Here is a 19,693-nt window from a genome sequence, read left to right on the forward strand (position 1 = left end):
CGTCTGATATAATACGTCACGCGTCAACTCAACGTCCAGGCCATAACATTTTTTTTTTGTAATGTGGACATATGAGGACTTGCTTTTTGCAGGATGAGACGCACTTTACAGAAGTCAAATCCGACACACACGGATATCCATCTGAAAAGAGACGGTTCTGACTTCTTGTGGACTGGGTTTGTACTTTGGGCTTTCTCCGTGCACCTGTGTGGGTGGAGGAGGATCGGTTTTGGCTGTGAAATCGGCCTGTATATAACTTTAAAGACGCCTCATTTGGAGCTTCCGTAGGATATAGATGAGATTTTATTTACTCTGTCCGGATGCAGGGACTACGATTACGATGATATCTCATTTATAGGTTTTAACCTCATTTTACCAAATAAAAAAGTTGGCACCAACGTATCTTCTCTACATGTAAAGGAGATGTTTTGGGGCCTACACTTCAAGGTATGATAAAGGAATCTCTGAGGACCTGTGGTTAAAAAGTGATTGGGAGGGGGTTGTCTCCATTTAAAACTTAAAACGTTGGCCAGTCTGAGGGAAAATCGGAATCTATTGCTGTAAAAAGGACAAAACTTAAGTGAGAGAAAAATAACTAAGGCCTATAACACAAAGGAGAACTATCACTCATCATATACAGGATTCTTCACTGTAAGAGCAGCGACACTATGGAGGGAGCCGCCACGTGATGTCATGAAACCAGAAAATATTCATAGCCGACCAGAACCAACATGAGACACATCCCACAGTATATACTGCACTGCTGCCGAGGCCATTACACCCGTCTATAGAGGAGTCACAGATCTCAGCTTCTCCTACCTGAGGATCGGGTGGGACCTCCTGCTTTATTCCTGGCCAGTCCTGGGAATCTGGAGGACGGGGACATCTCTCTGGTGGATCTCTCCTACTGGATCCATCTATAGGACATAACACAGTGACTGATACATTGTCTACATGTGATGAGCAGATGATGGGGGAATCTCGCTGACTCTCCTCTACAATCAGGGAAGGTCTCCTCTTACCTGGTGATGTGAGGGGCTGGTGGTCCTCCATCATGACCTCCTTGTACAGGTCCTTGTGTCCTTCTACATACTCCCACTCCTCCATGGAGAAATAGACAGCCACATCCTGACATCTTATAGGAACCTGACACACACAATGACACAGTCATCCCCCGGACCCCTCCCTTGTGTTATTATATCATGTCCCAGCATTCCCGGCAGCGCTCACCTCTCCGCTCAGCAGCTCAGTGATCCTGGAGGTAAGTTCTAGGATCTTCTGCTCATGTATCAGTGAATGAGGTGGAGGCTGGGTGATGGGGCTCTGGGTCCATCCTCCTGATACACGGGGGGTCACACACTCACCAGACGACTTCTTCACTACTGTGTAATCCTGTGTATGGGGAGACACTGATCACTACATAGATCCTAAGAATCCTTCACCTCTCCAGTCATTTCCCTGTTGTATTCCTAGAGATAAGAGCCGTGTCCTGGGAGACTCTCACCTCTCCAGTTATCCAGTAGATGATCTCTAGGGTGAGGTCCAGGATCCGGTCAGACATAGTTCTGTCTTTCTCCATCCTTGTTGAGGTATTGATAGGAAAGTCCAAGCCAAGGGAGCTCCAAAACAATTGCCAATGGCTTTACTGATGCGCTATAAAAAGGGAACCTGGTGTACAGAAATGCTAATTATAGTGAGCAGTAACTAAGGAAATAATTTCTCTTCCTCCAGGACTGTTCTCGCTCTTCCTGTAAGTCACAGAGGAAGAACTGTCCTTTCCTTTGCTCACCCAACTATCCAGTGACCCCATCCCCTCACACCTTGTACAGTCTCTCTCCCCAGCAGTCACTTCTCAAAATCTTCAACCTCTCTCTCTCTTCTGGTGTCGTCCCCTCTTCTTTCAAGCTCTTATCACCCCATTACTAAAGAATCCATCCCTGGACCCATCCAGTGCTACTAACTACTGACCAGTCTATAATCTCCCTTTCATCTCCAAACTTCTGGAACGCCTGGTCTATTCCCGAATGAGCCATTATCTCCCTGTTAACGCCCTACAATCTGGTTTTCGTACTATGTTCTCCACTGTAACTGCTGTTTCTAAAGTCTACAATCCTCATAGACTGTAAGCTCTTGTGTCACCCCCTCATCCTCATAGACTGTAAGCTCTTGTGTCCCCCCTCATCCTCATAGACTGTAAGCTCTTGTGTCACCCTCTCATCCTCATAGACTGTAAGCTCTTGTCACCCCCTCATCCTCATAGACTGTAAGCTCTTGTCACCCCCTCATCCTCATAGACTGTAAGCTCTTGTGTCACCTCCTCATCCTCATAAACTGTAAGCTCTTGTGTCACCCCCTCATCCTCATAGACTGTAAGCTCTCGTGTCCCCCCACATCCTCATAGACTTTAAGCTCTTGTGTCACCCCCTCATCCTCATAGACTGTAAGCTCTTGTCACCCCCTCATCCTCATAGACTGTAAGCTCTTGTGTCACCTCCTCATCCTCATAGACTGTAAGCTCTTGTGTCACCCCCTCATCCTCATAGACTGTAAGCTCTTGTGTCACCCCCTCATCCTCATAGACTGTGAGCTCTTGTGTCCCCCCTCATCCTCATAGACTGTAAGCTCTCGTGTCCCCCCACATCCTCATAGACTTTAAGCTCTTGTGTCACCCCCTCATCCTCATAGACTGTAAGCTCTTGTGTCCCCCCTCATTCTCATAGACTGTAAGCTCTTGTGTCCCCCCTCATCCTCATAGACTGTAAGCTCTTGTGTCCCCCCTCATCCTCATAGACTGTAAGCTCTTGTGTCCCCCCTCATCCTCATAGACTGTAAGCTCTTGTGTCCTCCCCTCATCCTCATAGACTGTAGGCTCTTGTGTCATCCCCTCATCCTCATAGACTGTAAGCTCTTGTGTCATCCCCTCATCCTCATAGACTGTAAGCTCTTGTGTCCCCCCTCATCCTCATAGACTGTAAGCTCTTGTGTCACCCCTTATCCTCATAGACTGTAAGCTCTGGTGTCCTCCCTCATCCTCATAGACTGTAAGCTCTGGTGTCCTCCCTCATCCTCATAGACTGTAAGCTCTTGTGTCACCCCCTCATCCTCATAGCCTGTAAGCTCTTGTGTCACCCCCTCATCCTCATAGCCTGTAAGCTCTTGTGTCACCCCCTCATCCTCATAGCCTGTAAGCTCTTGTGTCACCCCCTCATCCTCATAGCCTGTAAGCTCTTGTGTCACCCCCTCATCCTCATAGCCTGTAAGCTCTTGTGTCACCCCCTCATCCTCATAGCCTGTAAGCTCTTGTGTCACCCCCTCATCCTCATAGCCTGTAAGCTCTTGTGTCACCCCCTCATCCTCATAGCCTGTAAGCTCGTGTCACCCCCTCATCCTCATAGACTGTAAGCTCATGTGTCACCCCCTCATCCCCATAGACTGTAAGCTCTTGTGTCACCTCCTCATCCTCATAGACTGTAAGCTCTTGTGTCACCTCCTCATCCTCATAGACTGTAAGCTCTGGTGTCCTCCCTCATCCTCATAGACTGTAAGCTCTTGTGTCACCCTCTCATCCTCGTAGCCTGTAAGCTCTTGTGTCACCCCCTCATCCTCATAGCCTGTAAGCTCTTGTGTCACCCCCTCATCCTCATAGCCTGTAAGCTCTTGTGTCACCCCCTCATCCTCATAGCCTGTAAGCTCTTGTGTCACCCCCTCATCCTCATAGCCTGTAAGCTCTTGTGTCACCCCCTCATCCTCATAGCCTGTAAGCTCTTGTGTCACCCCCTCATCCTCATAGCCTGTAAGCTCTTGTGTCACCCCCTCATCCTCATAGCCTGTAAGCTCTTGTGTCACCCCCTCATCCTCATAGACTGTAAGCTCTTGTGTCCCCCCCTCATCCTCATAGACTGTAAGCTCTTGTGTCCCCCTCATCCTCATAGACTGTAAGCTCTTGTGTCCCCCCTCATCCTCATAGACTGTAAGCTCTTGTGTCACCCCCTCATCCTCATAGACTGTAAGCTCTTGTGTCACCCCCTCATCCTCACAGACTGTAAGCTCGTGTCACCCCCTTCATCCTCATAGACTGTAAGCTCTTGTGTCACCCCCTCATCCTCACAGACTGTAAGCTCGTGTCACCCCCTTCATCCTCATAGACTGTAAGCTCTTGTGTCACCCCCTTCATCCTCATAGACTGTAAGCTCGTGTCACCCCCTTCATCCTCATAGACTGTAAGCTCTTGTGTCAATCCCACCTCCCCCCATCCTCATAGACTGTAAGCTCTTGTGTCATCTCCTCATCCTCATAGACTGTAAGCTCTTGTGTCACCCCCTCATCCTCATAGACTGTAAGCTCTTGTGTCACCCCCTCATCCTCATAGACTGTAAGCTCTTGTGTCACCTCCTCATCCTCATAGACTGTAAGCTCTTGTGTCACCCCTCATCCTCATAGACTGTAAGCTCTTGTGTCCCCCCCTCATCCTCATAGACTGTAAGCTCTTGTGTCCCCCCCCTCATCCTCATAGACTGTAAGCTCTTGTATCACCTCCTCATCCTCATAGACTGTAAGCTCTTGTGTCCCCCCTCATCATCATAGACTGTAAGCTCTTGTGTCACCCCCTCATCCTCATAGACTGTAAGCTCTTGTGTCACCCGCTCATCCTCATAGACTGTAAGCTCTTGTGTCACCCGCTCATCCTCATAGACTGTAAGCTCTTGTGTCACCCGCTCATCCTCATAGACTGTAAGCTCTTGTGTCACCCGCTCATCCTCATAGATTGTAAGCTCTCGTGTCCTCCTCTCATCCTCATAGACTGTAAGCTCTTGTGTCCTCCCCTCATCCTCATAGACTGTAAGCTCTTGTGTCCCCCCCCCTCATCCTCATAGAATGTAAGCTCTTGTGTCACCCCCTCATCCTCATAGACTGTAAGCTCTTGTGTCACCCGTTCATCCTCATAGACTGTAAGCTCTTGTGTCACCCCCTCATCCTCATAGACTGTAAGCTCTTGTGTCACCCCCTCATCCTCATAGACTGTGAGCTCTTGTGTCACCCCCTCATCCTCATAGACTGTAAGCTCTTGTGTCACCCCCTCATCCTCATAGACTGTAAGCTCTTGTGTCCTCCCCTCATCCTCATAGACTGTAAGCTCTTGTGTCACCCCCTCATCCTCATAGACTGTAAGCTCTTGTGTCACCTCGTCATCCTCATAGACTGTATAAGCTCTTGTGTCACCCCCTCATCCTCATAGACTGTAAGCTCTTGTGTCATCCCCTCATCCTCATAGCCTGTAAGCTCTTGTGCCCCCCCCCCTCATCCTCATAGACTGTAAGCTCTTGTGTCACCCCCTCATCCTCATAGACTGTAAGCTCTTGTGTCAACCCCTCATCCTCATAGACTGTAAGCTCTTGTGTCCTCCCCTCATCCTCATAGCCTGTAAGCTCTTGTGTCACCCCCTCATCCTCATAGCCTGTAAGCTCTTGTGTCACCCCCTCATCCTCATAGCCTGTAAGCTCTTGTGTCACCCCCTCATCCTCATAGCCTGTAAGCTCTTGTGTCACCCCCTCATCCTCATAGACTGTAAGCTCTTGTGTCCCCCCCTCATCCTCATAGACTGTAAGCTCTTGTGTCACCCCCTCATCCTCATAGACTGTGAGCTCTTGTGTCACCCCCTCATCCTCATAGACTGTAAGCTCTTGTGTCACCCCCTCATCCTCATAGACTGTAAGCTCTTGTGTCCTCCCCTCATCCTCATAGACTGTAAGCTCTTGTGTCACCCCCTCATCCTCATAGACTGTGAGCTCTTGTGTCACCCCCTCATCCTCATAGACTGTTAGCTCCTGTGTCCCCCTCATCCTCATAGACTGTAAGCTCTTGTGTCCCCCCTCATCCTCATAGACTGTAAGCTCTTGTGTCACCCCCTCATCCTCATAGACTGTAAGCTCTTGTGTCACCCCCTCATCCTCATAGACTGTGAGCTCTTGTGTCACCCCCTCATCCTCATAGACTGTAAGCTCTTGTGTCACCCCCTCATCCTCATAGACTGTAAGCTCTTGTGTCCTCCCCTCATCCTCATAGACTGTAAGCTCTTGTGTCACCCCCTCATCCTCATAGACTGTAAGCTCTTGTGTCACCTCCTCATCCTCATAGACTGTATAAGCTCTTGTGTCACCCCCTCATCCTCATAGACTGTAAGCTCTTGTGTCACCCGCTCATCCTCATAGACTGTAAGCTCTTGTGTCACCCGCTCATCCTCATAGACTGTAAGCTCTTGTGTCACCCGCTCATCCTCATAGACTGTAAGCTCTTGTGTCACCCGCTCATCCTCATAGATTGTAAGCTCTCGTGTCCTCCTCTCATCCTCATAGACTGTAAGCTCTTGTGTCCTCCCCTCATCCTCATAGACTGTAAGCTCTTGTGTCCCCCCCCCCTCATCCTCATAGAATGTAAGCTCTTGTGTCACCCCCTCATCCTCATAGACTGTAAGCTCTTGTGTCACCCGTTCATCCTCATAGACTGTAAGCTCTTGTGTCACCCCCTCATCCTCATAGACTGTAAGCTCTTGTGTCACCCCCTCATCCTCATAGACTGTGAGCTCTTGTGTCACCCCCTCATCCTCATAGACTGTAAGCTCTTGTGTCACCCCCTCATCCTCATAGACTGTAAGCTCTTGTGTCCTCCCCTCATCCTCATAGACTGTAAGCTCTTGTGTCACCCCCTCATCCTCATAGACTGTAAGCTCTTGTGTCACCTCGTCAGTCATCCTCATAGACTGTATAAGCTCTTGTGTCACCCCCTCATCCTCATAGACTGTAAGCTCTTGTGTCATCCCCTCATCCTCATAGCCTGTAAGCTCTTGTGCCCCCCCCCCTCATCCTCATAGACTGTAAGCTCTTGTGTCACCCCCTCATCCTCATAGACTGTAAGCTCTTGTGTCAACCCCTCATCCTCATAGACTGTAAGCTCTTGTGTCCTCCCCTCATCCTCATAGCCTGTAAGCTCTTGTGTCACCCCCTCATCCTCATAGCCTGTAAGCTCTTGTGTCACCCCCTCATCCTCATAGCCTGTAAGCTCTTGTGTCACCCCCTCATCCTCATAGACTGTAAGCTCTTGTGTCCCCCCCTCATCCTCATAGACTGTAAGCTCTTGTGTCACCCCCTCATCCTCATAGACTGTGAGCTCTTGTGTCACCCCCTCATCCTCATAGACTGTAAGCTCTTGTGTCCTCCCCTCATCCTCATAGACTGTAAGCTCTTGTGTCACCCCCTCATCCTCATAGACTGTGAGCTCTTGTGTCACCCCCTCATCCTCATAGACTGTTAGCTCCTGTGTCCCCCTCATCCTCATAGACTGTAAGCTCTTGTGTCCCCCCTCATCCTCATAGACTGTAAGCTCTTGTGTCACCCCCTCATCCTCATAGACTGTAAGCTCTTGTGTCACCCCCTCATCCTCATAGACTGTGAGCTCTTGTGTCACCCCCTCATCCTCATAGACTGTAAGCTCTTGTGTCCTCCCCTCATCCTCATAGACTGTATAAGCTCTTGTGTCACCCCCTCATCCTCATAGACTGTAAGCTCTTGTGTCATCCCCTCATCCTCATAGCCTGTAAGCTCTTGTGCCCCCCCCCTCATCCTCATAGACTGTAAGCTCTTGTGTCACCCCCTCATCCTCATAGACTGTAAGCTCTTGTGTCAACCCCTCATCCTCATAGACTGTGAGCTCTTGTGTCACCCCCTCATCCTCATAGACTGTAAGCTCTTGTGTCACCCCCTCATCCTCATAGACTGTAAGCTCTTGTGTCCTCCCCTCATCCTCATAGACTGTAAGCTCTTGTGTCACCCCCTCATCCTCATAGACTGTAAGCTCTTGTGTCACCTCGTCATCCTCATAGACTGTATAAGCTCTTGTGTCACCCCCTCATCCTCATAGACTGTAAGCTCTTGTGTCATCCCCTCATCCTCATAGCCTGTAAGCTCTTGTGCCCCCCCCCTCATCCTCATAGACTGTAAGCTCTTGTGTCACCCCCTCATCCTCATAGACTGTAAGCTCTTGTGTCAACCCCTCATCCTCATAGACTGTAAGCTCTTGTGTCCTCCCCTCATCCTCATAGCCTGTAAGCTCTTGTGTCACCCCCTCATCCTCATAGCCTGTAAGCTCTTGTGTCACCCCCTCATCCTCATAGCCTGTAAGCTCTTGTGTCACCCCCTCATCCTCATAGCCTGTAAGCTCTTGTGTCACCCCCTCATCCTCATAGACTGTAAGCTCTTGTGTCCCCCCCTCATCCTCATAGACTGTAAGCTCTTGTGTCACCCCCTCATCCTCATAGACTGTGAGCTCTTGTGTCACCCCCTCATCCTCATAGACTGTAAGCTCTTGTGTCACCCCCTCATCCTCATAGACTGTAAGCTCTTGTGTCCTCCCCTCATCCTCATAGACTGTAAGCTCTTGTGTCACCCCCTCATCCTCATAGACTGTGAGCTCTTGTGTCACCCCCTCATCCTCATAGACTGTTAGCTCCTGTGTCCCCCTCATCCTCATAGACTGTAAGCTCTTGTGTCCCCCCTCATCCTCATAGACTGTAAGCTCTTGTGTCACCCCCTCATCCTCATAGACTGTAAGCTCTTGTGTCACCCCCTCATCCTCATAGACTGTGAGCTCTTGTGTCACCCCCTCATCCTCATAGACTGTAAGCTCTTGTGTCACCCCCTCATCCTCATAGACTGTAAGCTCTTGTGTCCTCCCCTCATCCTCATAGACTGTAAGCTCTTGTGTCACCCCCTCATCCTCATAGACTGTAAGCTCTTGTGTCACCTCCTCATCCTCATAGACTGTATAAGCTCTTGTGTCACCCCCTCATCCTCATAGACTGTAAGCTCTTGTGTCACCCGCTCATCCTCATAGACTGTAAGCTCTTGTGTCACCCGCTCATCCTCATAGACTGTAAGCTCTTGTGTCACCCGCTCATCCTCATAGACTGTAAGCTCTTGTGTCACCCGCTCATCCTCATAGATTGTAAGCTCTCGTGTCCTCCTCTCATCCTCATAGACTGTAAGCTCTTGTGTCCTCCCCTCATCCTCATAGACTGTAAGCTCTTGTGTCCCCCCCCCCTCATCCTCATAGAATGTAAGCTCTTGTGTCACCCCCTCATCCTCATAGACTGTAAGCTCTTGTGTCACCCGTTCATCCTCATAGACTGTAAGCTCTTGTGTCACCCCCTCATCCTCATAGACTGTAAGCTCTTGTGTCACCCCCTCATCCTCATAGACTGTGAGCTCTTGTGTCACCCCCTCATCCTCATAGACTGTAAGCTCTTGTGTCACCCCCTCATCCTCATAGACTGTAAGCTCTTGTGTCCTCCCCTCATCCTCATAGACTGTAAGCTCTTGTGTCACCCCCTCATCCTCATAGACTGTGAGCTCTTGTGTCACCCCCTCATCCTCATAGACTGTTAGCTCCTGTGTCCCCCTCATCCTCATAGACTGTAAGCTCTTGTGTCCCCCCTCATCCTCATAGACTGTAAGCTCTTGTGTCACCCCCTCATCCTCATAGACTGTAAGCTCTTGTGTCACCCCCTCATCCTCATAGACTGTGAGCTCTTGTGTCACCCCCTCATCCTCATAGACTGTAAGCTCTTGTGTCACCCCCTCATCCTCATAGACTGTAAGCTCTTGTGTCCTCCCCTCATCCTCATAGACTGTAAGCTCTTGTGTCACCCCCTCATCCTCATAGACTGTAAGCTCTTGTGTCACCTCCTCATCCTCATAGACTGTATAAGCTCTTGTGTCACCCCCTCATCCTCATAGACTGTAAGCTCTTGTGTCATCCCCTCATCCTCATAGCCTGTAAGCTCTTGTGCCCCCCCCCTCATCCTCATAGACTGTAAGCTCTTGTGTCACCCCCTCATCCTCATAGACTGTAAGCTCTTGTGTCAACCCCTCATCCTCATAGACTGTAAGCTCTTGTGTCCTCCCCTCATCCTGATGTGTTGTGTCATGTGCCACATTTATCCTTCAATCTAAGTTTCTATAACAAGGAGCTCCTAAGACACTTCTAAAAAAACTGGAGGAAACTGAAACCCCGACTACAAGACGACACTAACAACAAGCTCCACACCCCCCGTCCATTCACTGACCTGCACAGGACCTCCTGGTGGATACTGGACCTGCAATGATATCATTCATGTGATCAGATAGCTAGCTGCAGGAAATGCTTTCAAGAGAAGGACCTTCGGTGACGTCACAGAGGTCACATGACAGGAAGTGAGATTTTGTTTCCCCATCATGTGACTGGTCACATGACCATGACATCATCACAGGTCCTGTAGTCACGGGTATATAAGATGAGAGAGTCGTCCTCAGGATCTGAGAGCTCGATGGCTTTATGGGGGAAATGTGTGACATGTGTGTGGGCCAACATGTCGTGCGAAAGGCTTAACAACTGGCACAAGGATCTGTCATGGATGGCCATTCAGGGGGGGCCTCCCAACCCGGTCATTTATGGCAGCCCGCAACCTGAGCAAAACCCAGTACTGCCCCCGGTGTCCCTTTGTGGAGGAGACATCATTGCTCTTGTTCTGGGAATGCCCCTTTGCTCGGGGCCTGTTGAAAGCTCTGGATCACAAACTGCTTCTTTCTGTGCCCAGGAACACCATGACGTGCCACGCTGCACTTTATGGCCTGTTCCAAGGCACCCACACGGTGGGGGCCATCCAGGACGCCTGGCGTCTTATGAACTGCTTCAAAGACGTCTTGTGGTACGCCAGGAGGCGCCTCACCATGCACAGAGAAACTTTGTCCATCCAGGACTGTCACCGGCTAGTCTTGAGCCAGCTCAGAGACTACGCCGTCCTTGACAGCAGGGTGGACTTAGAAGAAGAGGACTGACAAGCCACTTCTTCATTTTTCTCTTGTGAACTTTGTTTTTCTTGTTTCACTTGACCATGGACTTTACTTAGGGAGTTTTGGGACTTTGCCTCCTTCTTCACAGACTTACCATACCATCCTCTCCTTCTCCCCCTACCGCCCTCATGGGTCTGTGTTTTTTCAATTAAAGCCTGTGACAACTTACCCCCTTCCCCTCTTTCCTCCCCCCCCCCCCTTGCATCTGTATCCCCTGTTGCAGGTTAGTTGTTTTAATTGAAAAAATGTGTGTTTTTTGTTTGCCTGAGCTAGTATGCTAGAGTAGCACTTATTCTGCCATCGTGTTAGGATAGATGCTAGGAGTGTATCTTAATTTATTGTGTGCTTTGTACAAAACCCATGCTGCGTCATGGCACACACTGTCTCAGTTTTACCGTGCATCTGTGAATGAACTGCATAAAAATGTGAGGAACCATCTATTCCCGAGGGTCCGGGACCCCAATACTTAACGCAATGGGAATCTGTCTTAAAGTGTAACCGTCATTCTGAGCAAAAAAAACCCCCTCAAAAATATAATTCTGCTCCAGGTGTCCCTGGGAATCATCCCCCAAAGTATTTTGCCTCTCGGTCCTCATTTAGTACCTTTTTTTGGCCCATAGCCAAGTAGGACCTGCCTCCCGTGACATCATCACAAGCACCTACTGCCGACCAATGACACCATATCTCATCTCATATCTATCTACAACATACTAAAAGTTTTTTGAAACGACAGTTACTCTAGGTGGTACAGGTACCCACTAGGTCAGGGCCAGCGCCAGCACTGGGCACACGTGGGCAAGTACCGGGGCCCAGAGCTGCTGGGGGGCTCACATAAGGCTGTACATAAGGAATCCATAGGGTCTGTATCTAATAAATCTATAGGGGCTGAAGGGGGCTTTATATAAAATAATCATGAGGGGGCTGTTTGGGAAGATAAACTATGGGAATATTTTAGGAGACTGTTTTATTTTTTGAATTTTTAATGCTGCCATGTGAGTTTACTGCAAAGGGGCCCACTGAGGCTCTGTCACCCAGTGGCCTAGTGAAACCTGGAGCCGACCCTGCACTAGGTTACACACAATATTTTTGCAGGTCTCTGTTGTGTGTTGGAGGTGCGGAGAGGAGGAGGGAACCTTTCTTGTGTATTCGGGTCTTGTCGTATACTCAACCAATTTAGGCGAGAGCTACAGCGTCTCATCTCACTGATCTGTGGAGACAATGATCTCTCCAAAGATCTTTTTATACCTCGGCCTGTGACCAGGACAAGGGGGCATCCTCTACGCTTAGAGGAGAGGCGATTTTACCATCACCATAGACAAAGGTTCTTTACTGTAAGAGCAGTGAGACTATGGAACTCTCTGCCGCAGGAGGTTGTTATGGCGGACTCTATGTACATGTTCAAGAGAGGCCTGGATGACTTTCTGGAGAGCAAAAATATCACGGGTTATGGGGATAAAACATTTATTTAATTCTTAAAGGTTGGACTTGATGGACTTGCGTCTCCTTCCAGCCTTATGTACTATGATACTAGACTCAGTACGTGTGTTTATATTTCACTGGTTATACTGAGGACTGCCTTCCTGGTGCTTGCCTGTATCCTTGTCAAAAGTAATTGGACAAATAAAATAATTGAAAATATAATATTACACTCTACCGTAATACTTGGGTGAAAACCCTTTGTTGGCAGTGATTGCCCGACGTCCTGAGCTCATGGACATCACCAGGCATCTCCATCTCCTCCAGTTTTTAGATGCAGTTTGTGGATCTTTCTGTTAGGGTCATTGTCCTTCTGAAACACATAATGCGTCTCTGGATATCTCATTATTTATCTGGCTATTTTTGTCTTTTGTCACTTCACCAATTACCCAGTGCCCCTGGCAGCCGTGCCCCAGACATCACACTAGTGACCCGGTGCCCCTGGCAGCCGTGCCCCAGCCATCACACTAGTGACCCGGTGCCCCTGGCAGCCGTGCCCCAGCCATCACACTAGTGACCTGGTGCCCCTGGCAGCCGTGCCCCGGCCATCACACTAGTGACCCGGTGCCCCTGGCAGCCGTGCCCCAGCCATCACACTAGTGACCTGGTGCCCCTGGCAGCCGTGCCCCGGCCATCACACTAGTGACCCGGTGCCCCTGGCAGCCGTGCCCCAGCCACCACACTAGTGATCCAGTGCCCCTGGCAGCCGTGCCCCAGACATCACACTAGTGACCCGGTGCCCCTGGCAGCCGTGCCCCAGCCATCACACTAGTGACCCGGTGCCCCTGGCATCACACTAGTGACCCGGTGCCCCTGGCAGTCGTGCCCCGGCCATCACACTAGTGACCCAGTTCCCCTGGCAGCCATGTCCCAGACATCACACTAGTGACCCAGTGCCCCTGGCAGCCATGCCCCAGACATCACACTAGTGACCCGGTGCCCCTGGCAGCCATGCCCCAGCCATCACACTAGTGACCCGGTGCACCTGGTAGCCGTGCCCCAGCCATCACACTAGTGACCCGGTGCACCTGGTAGCCGTGCCCCAGCCATCACACTAGTGACCCGGTGCACCTGGCAGCCGTGCCCCAGCCATCACACTAGTGACCCGGTGCAACTGGCAGCCGTGCCGCAGCCATCACACTAGTGACCCGGTGCACCTGGCAGCCGTGCCCCAGCCATCACACTAGTTACCCGGTGCACCTGGCAGCCGTGCCCCAGCCATCACACTAGTGACCCGGTGCCCCTGGCAGCCGTGCCCCAGCCATCACACTAGTGACCCGGTGCACCTGGCAGCCGTGCCCCAGCCATCACACTAGTGACCCGGTGCCCCTGGTAGCCGTGCCCCAGACATCACACTAGTGTCCCGGTGCCCCTGCAACCGTGCCCCAGACATCACACTACCTCCCCCATCACTCAAAATTGAACTAAAGAAATATTGAAAATTAATTTTCCACTACAGAGAAATGGAAGGTATTTTCAGAATCAGCAACAAGAAAATACCCAAAATCTGGTGAAAAACTCTGGTGAAGTTATTCAGTTTGGAAAAAGGATGGGGTATAACGGGCCTAAAGGGACAGTGGACCCGGCCTCCCGACCTGCCACACTAAAGAATGCAGCATGTGCATAACAGGGCAACCACCCAGCAGCAGTAGGACCGCTACCTCCTTTGTGCAAGGAGGAACAGGAGGAGCACTTCCAGAGTCCTGCAAAATGACCTCCAGCAGCCACAAATGTGCAAGTGACTGCACAAACGGTAAGAAACAGACTCCATGAGGATGGAATGAGGGCCCGACGTCCGCAAATGGGGGATGTGCTCACAGCTCAACAACGTGCAGGACGTTTGGCATTTGCCAGGGAACACCAGGATTGGATACTTCCCCACTGACCCCTGTGCTCTTCACAGATGACAGCAGGTTCACGCTGAGCACATGTAACAGAGTCTGGTGTGGAGGCCTGACCACCATTAGGTACTGAGAGATGAGATCCTCAGACCCCTGTGAGACCATATGGCCGATGGCCCTGGGTTCCTCCTAATGCAGGACAATGCTGGACCTCATGGGGCTGGAGTATGGCAGGCGTTCCTGCATTGAAGCGATGGACTGGCCACTCGTTCCCCAGACCTGAATCCGATTGAGCACAACTGGAACATCATGTCTGACTTCATCTACCAACCTCACGTTGCACCACAGACTGTCCAGGAGTTGGCGGATGCTTAAGTCCAAGTCTGGGAGGAGATCCCTCAGGAGACCATCCACAACTTCATCAGGAGAATGCCAAGGTGTTGTAGGGAGGTCATACAGGCACGTGGAGGCCACACACAGTACTGATCCTCATCAGGAACATGCTGTGGCGTTCATACAGGCACGAGGAGGCCACACACAATACTGAACCTCATCAGGAACATGCCGAGGTGTTATAGAGAGGTCATACAGGCACGCGGAGGCCACACACACTACTGAGCCTCATCAGGAGCTGCCCAGGTGTTGTAGAGAGGTCATACAGGCACGTGGAGGCCACACATTACTGAGCCTCATCAGGAGCTGCCGAGGTGTTGTAGGGAGGTCATACAGGCACATGGAGGCCACACACACTACTGAGCCTCATCTGGAGCATGCCCAGGAGTTGTAGAGAGGTCATACAGGCACGTGGAGGCCACACATTACTGAGGCTCATCAGGAGCTGCCGAGGTGTTATAGAGAGGTCATACAGGCACATGGAGGCCACTCACACTACTGAGCCTCATCTGGAGCATGCCCAGGAGTTGTAGAGAGGTCATACAGGCACGTGGAGGCCACACACAGTACTGATCCTCATTTTGACTTGTTTTAACGACATTAGATCAAAGTTGGATCAGCCTGTTGTGTGTTTTTACACTTTAATGTTGTGGGTGACTCTAAATCCAGGGCTCCATTAGTCAATAAATTTTATTACATTGAGGTTTTTTTGTGATTTTGTTGTCAGCTCATTCAACTTTGTAGAGAACAAAGTATTCAATGAGAATATTTCATTCATTCAGATCTGGGATGTGTTATGTTAGAATTCCCTTTATTTTTGAGCAGTGTAAATAACTGTACATCTTCCACAGTACACACCTGAACCTGCAGATCAACCAACAGGACCAGGGATCTCTCATCTCTATTTCCTGCTATTTACTTCCCTGATGGGGTCAGCATGGGGGCTGCATGACATCTGTGGCCTCTGACACCCCCCTTGAGTAAGAAGACTTGGTGTGGCCAAAAGAAATGTGAAAACAAATGTCTTATTCTGATCATTCAAGACTAAAGACTAGAGATGAGCGAGCACTAAAATGCTCGGGTACTCGTTATTCGAGACGAACTTTTCCCGATGCTCGAGTGCTCGTCTCGAATAACGAGTCCCATTGAAGTCAATGGGAGACTCGAGCATTTTTCAAGGGGACCAAGGCTCTGCACAGGGAAGCTTGGCCAAACACCTGGGAACCTCAGAAAAGGATGGAAACACCACGGAAATGGACAGGAAACAGCAGGGGCAGCATGCATGGATGTCTCTGAGGCTGCTTAATCGCACCATTATGCCAAAATTATGGGCAACAGCATGGCCATGACAGAGTGACAGAATGAGGCTAGATAGCATCTAAAACATCCAATAATTGACCCTGACACTATAGGGGACGGCATGCAGAGGCAGCAGCAGCAGGCTAGAGAGTGGCATGGCGACATACCCTAAATGGACTCAGGCTTCAAACCAATGGGTGGCAGAGAGGAACCAAAGGAGGTGAGCAAGAAGCGCTCAAATAATATCGGTACATGATAAAAGTTTGCCAGTATATTTTGTGGATTACACAGCAGGGTGGTGACAAAGTTAACATGGAAGCCATGAAAACAACCCAAAATTCTGCCTGACACAGCTCGTTTGATAAGGGGACCATGTATGGAGGCAGTGAACTAGTAGTAGATTAAAGGTGCTGCAGTTAAAACTATGTTAGTTGGATCTTGGCATGGAGCTGGCGCTCCACTGCCAGGCGAGCTTTCGCCAATCCAAGCCCCTGTCTCTAGGCTACTCCCCAAACAGCACTTCTAAGAACCTTTTGTATAAGATCAAGTGTAGTAGCGTTCTTATAAGTTTGGGATATGGCGGGTGAGGGTAATGTAAACAGATGCGCAAGAAGCGCTGAAATAATATCGGTTAATCATAAAAGTTTGCCAGTATATTTTGTGGATAACACAGCAGGGTGGCGACAAAGTTAACAACTTTGATGTGGAATCCATGAAAACAACCCAAATTTCTGCCTGACACACCTCGTTTGATAAGGGGACGATGTATGGAGGCAGCAATATGGACGACTTTTGGAGGTAGCAATGGAGACAACGTGTGGAGGCTGCTATGGAGACAATTTAATTTGGATAGTGCCTGTATGTGGCAGTCCAAAAAAGTTTTCAAACCAGAGGAGCAGGTAGGTGGCCCTCCAGAAAAATGGAATAGATTGAGTGCCTGTATGTGGCAGTCCAAAAAAGTTTTCAAACCAGAGGAGCAGGTAGGTGGCCCTCCAGAAAAATGGAATAGATTGAGTGCCTGTATGTGACAGTCCAAAAAAGTTTTCAAACCAGAGGAGCAGGTAGGTGGCCCTCCAGAAAAATGGAATAGATTGAGTGCCTGTATGTGGCAGTCCCAAAAAGTTTTCAAACCAGAGGAGCAGGTAGGTGGCCCTCCAGAAAAATGGAATAGATTGAGTGCCTGTATGTGGCAGTCCAAAAAAGTTTTCAAACCAGAGGAGCAGGTAGGTGGCCCTCCAGAAAAATTGAATAGATTGAGTGCCTGTATGTGGCACTCCCAAAAATTGTTTAAAACAGAGGACCGGGTAGGTGGCCCTCCAGAAAAATTAAATGCATAAAGTACTATAGCTAGAGCCAGTGGGCCCTGTCAAAAAATAGCCAGTTTCCTCTGCTTTAGTGTACAAAGAGGAGGAGAAGGAGGAAAATGAGGAGGAGGAGTGCATAAATTATTCAGGTTGAGCTTCCTTCACCTGGTGGAGATTGGAAATTATGAGAAATCCAGGCTTTATTCATCTTAATAAGCATCAGCCTGTCAGCGCTGTCAGTCGACAGGCGTGTACGCTTATCGGTGATGATGCCACTAGCTGCACTGAAAACCCGCTCGGACAAGACGCTAGCGGCAGGGCAGGCAAGAACCTCCAAGGCGTACAGCGCCAGTTCGTGCCACATGTCCAGCTTTGAAACCCAGTAGTTGTAGGGAGCTGTGTGATCATTTAGGACGATGGTATGGTCAGCTACGTACTCCCTCACCATCTTTCTGTAAAGATCAGCCCTACTCTGCCGAGACTGGGGACAGGTGACAGTGTCTTGCTGGGGTGACATAAAGCTGGCAAAAGCCTTGTAAAGCGTACCCTTGCCAGTGCTGGACAAGCTGCCGGCTCGCCTTCTCTCCCTCGCTACTTGTCCCGCAGAACTACGCACTCTGCCGCTAGCGCTGTCAGAAGGGAAATACTGTTTCAGCTTGTGCACCAGGGCCTGCTGGTATTCATGCATTCTCACACTCCTTTCCTCTCCAGGGATGAGAGTGGAAAGATTTTGCTTGTACCGTGGGTCCAGGAGAGTGAATACCCAGTAATCGGAGCTGGAATAAATTCTTTGAACGCGAGGGTCACGGGATAGGCAGCCTAGCATGAAATCTGCCATATGCGCCAGAGTCCCAACGCGCAAGAATTCACTCCCCTCACTGGCCTGACTGTCCATTTCCTCCTCCTCCAACTCCTCCAACTCCTCTTCTTCTGCCCATACACGCTGAACAGTGAAGGTCTGAGCAATGCTCCCCTCTTGTGTCTCGCCAACATTCTCCTCCTCTTCCTCCTCATCCTCCTCCACCTCCTCCGATATGCGCTGAGAAACAGACCTGAGGGTGCTTTGGCTATCAACAAGGGAATCTTCTTCCCCCGTCACTTGTGACGAGCGCAAAGCTTCCGACTTCATGCTGATCAGAGAGTTTTTCAACAGGCCAAGCAGCGGGATGGTGAGGCTGATGATGGCGGCATCGCCACTGACCATCTGTGTTGACTCCTCAAAGTTACTCAGCACCTGACAGATATCAGACATCCACGTCCACTCCTCATTGTAGACTTGAGGAAGCTGACTGACCTGACTACCAGTTCTGGTGGAAGTTGACATCTGGCAGTCTACAATCGCTCTGCGCTGCTGGTAAACTCTGGATAACATGGTTAATGTTGAATTCCACCTCGTGGGCATGTCGCACAACAGTCGGTGAGCGGGCAGTTGGAGGCGGCGCTGCGCTGCCCTGAGAGTGGCAGCATCTGTGCTGGACTTCCTGAAATGCGCACAGATGCGGCGCACCTTCGTGAGCAAATCTGACAGATTGGGGTATGTCTTGAGGAAACGCTGAACTATCAGATTTAACACATGGGCCAGGCATGGCACATGTGTCAGTCTGCCGAGTTGCAGAGCCGCCACCAGGTTACGGCCGTTGTCACACACAACCATGCCTGGCTTCAGGTTCAGCGGTGCCAGCCACAGATCAGTCTGCGCCGTGATGCCCTGTAATAGTTCTTGGGCGGTGTGCCTTTTATTGCCTAGGCTCAGCAGTTTGAGCACCGCCTGCTGTCGCTTAGCGACGGCACTGCTGCTGTGCCTAGAGCTAGCGACTGATGGCGCCATGCCCACGGATGGTAGTTCGGAGGAGGAGGTGGAGGAGGGGTGGGAGGAGGAGGAGGCATAGTAGGCCTTTGAGACCTGGACCGAGGTAGGCACCGCAATCCTCGGCGTCGGCAGTATATCACCAGCCCCAGGGTCAGATTCGGTCCCAGCCTCCACCAAGTTAACCCAATGTGCCGTCAGCGATATATAGTGGCCCTGCCCGGCAGCACTCGTCCACGTGTCCGTGGTCAGGTGGACCTTGTCAGAAACGGCGTTAGTCAGGGCACGGATGATGTTGTCTGACACGTGCTGGTGCAGGGCTGGGATGGCACATCGGGAAAAGTAGTGGCGGCTGGGGACCGAATACCGAGGGGCGGCCGCCGCCATGAGGTTGCGAAAGGCCTTGGTCTCTACTAGCCTATAGGGCAGCATCTCCAGGCTAAGCAATCTGGAGATGTGGACATTAAGGGCTTGGGCGTGCGGGTGGGTTGCACTATATTTTCTTTTCCGCTCCAGCGTCTGGGGTATGGAGAGCTGAACGCTGGTGGATGCTGTGGAGGATCGTGGAGGCGAAGATGGGGTTTTTGGGCCAGGGTCCTGGGCAGGGGGCTGACTAGCAGATGACACAGGGGAAGGAGCAGTGGTGTGCACGGCCGGAGGTGAACGGGCTTGGTGCCACTGATTCGGGTG

The 19,693-nt window shown here is 50.5% G+C and overlaps 1 protein-coding gene across 5 annotated transcripts in view; it reads right to left on the bottom strand.

Moving 5' to 3' along the window:
- LOC140120880 (gastrula zinc finger protein XlCGF53.1-like) overlaps nt 1-19,693 on the bottom strand; it is a 34,439-nt gene that overhangs the window by 5,322 nt on the left and 9,424 nt on the right. For 3 of the 5 annotated variants that reach the window (XM_072139901.1, XM_072139904.1, XM_072139903.1), the window contains exons 3-4: nt 1,023-1,392; nt 820-917 (exon numbers count right to left, since the gene is read on the bottom strand). In XM_072139901.1, the coding sequence (XP_071996002.1) occupies nt 820-917; nt 1,023-1,107 (183 nt within the window). In that variant the 5' untranslated portion in view covers nt 1,108-1,392. Of the gene's footprint in view, nt 1-819; nt 918-1,022; nt 1,393-1,504; nt 1,669-10,117; nt 10,256-19,693 lie in introns of those variants that run through there. The other 2 variants (XM_072139900.1, XM_072139902.1) reach the window with 2 other exon arrangements.

This window comes from Engystomops pustulosus, chromosome 3, assembly GCF_040894005.1.
Source record: "Engystomops pustulosus chromosome 3, aEngPut4.maternal, whole genome shotgun sequence".
In the NCBI taxonomy this organism is placed as follows: Eukaryota; Metazoa; Chordata; class Amphibia; order Anura; family Leptodactylidae; genus Engystomops; species Engystomops pustulosus.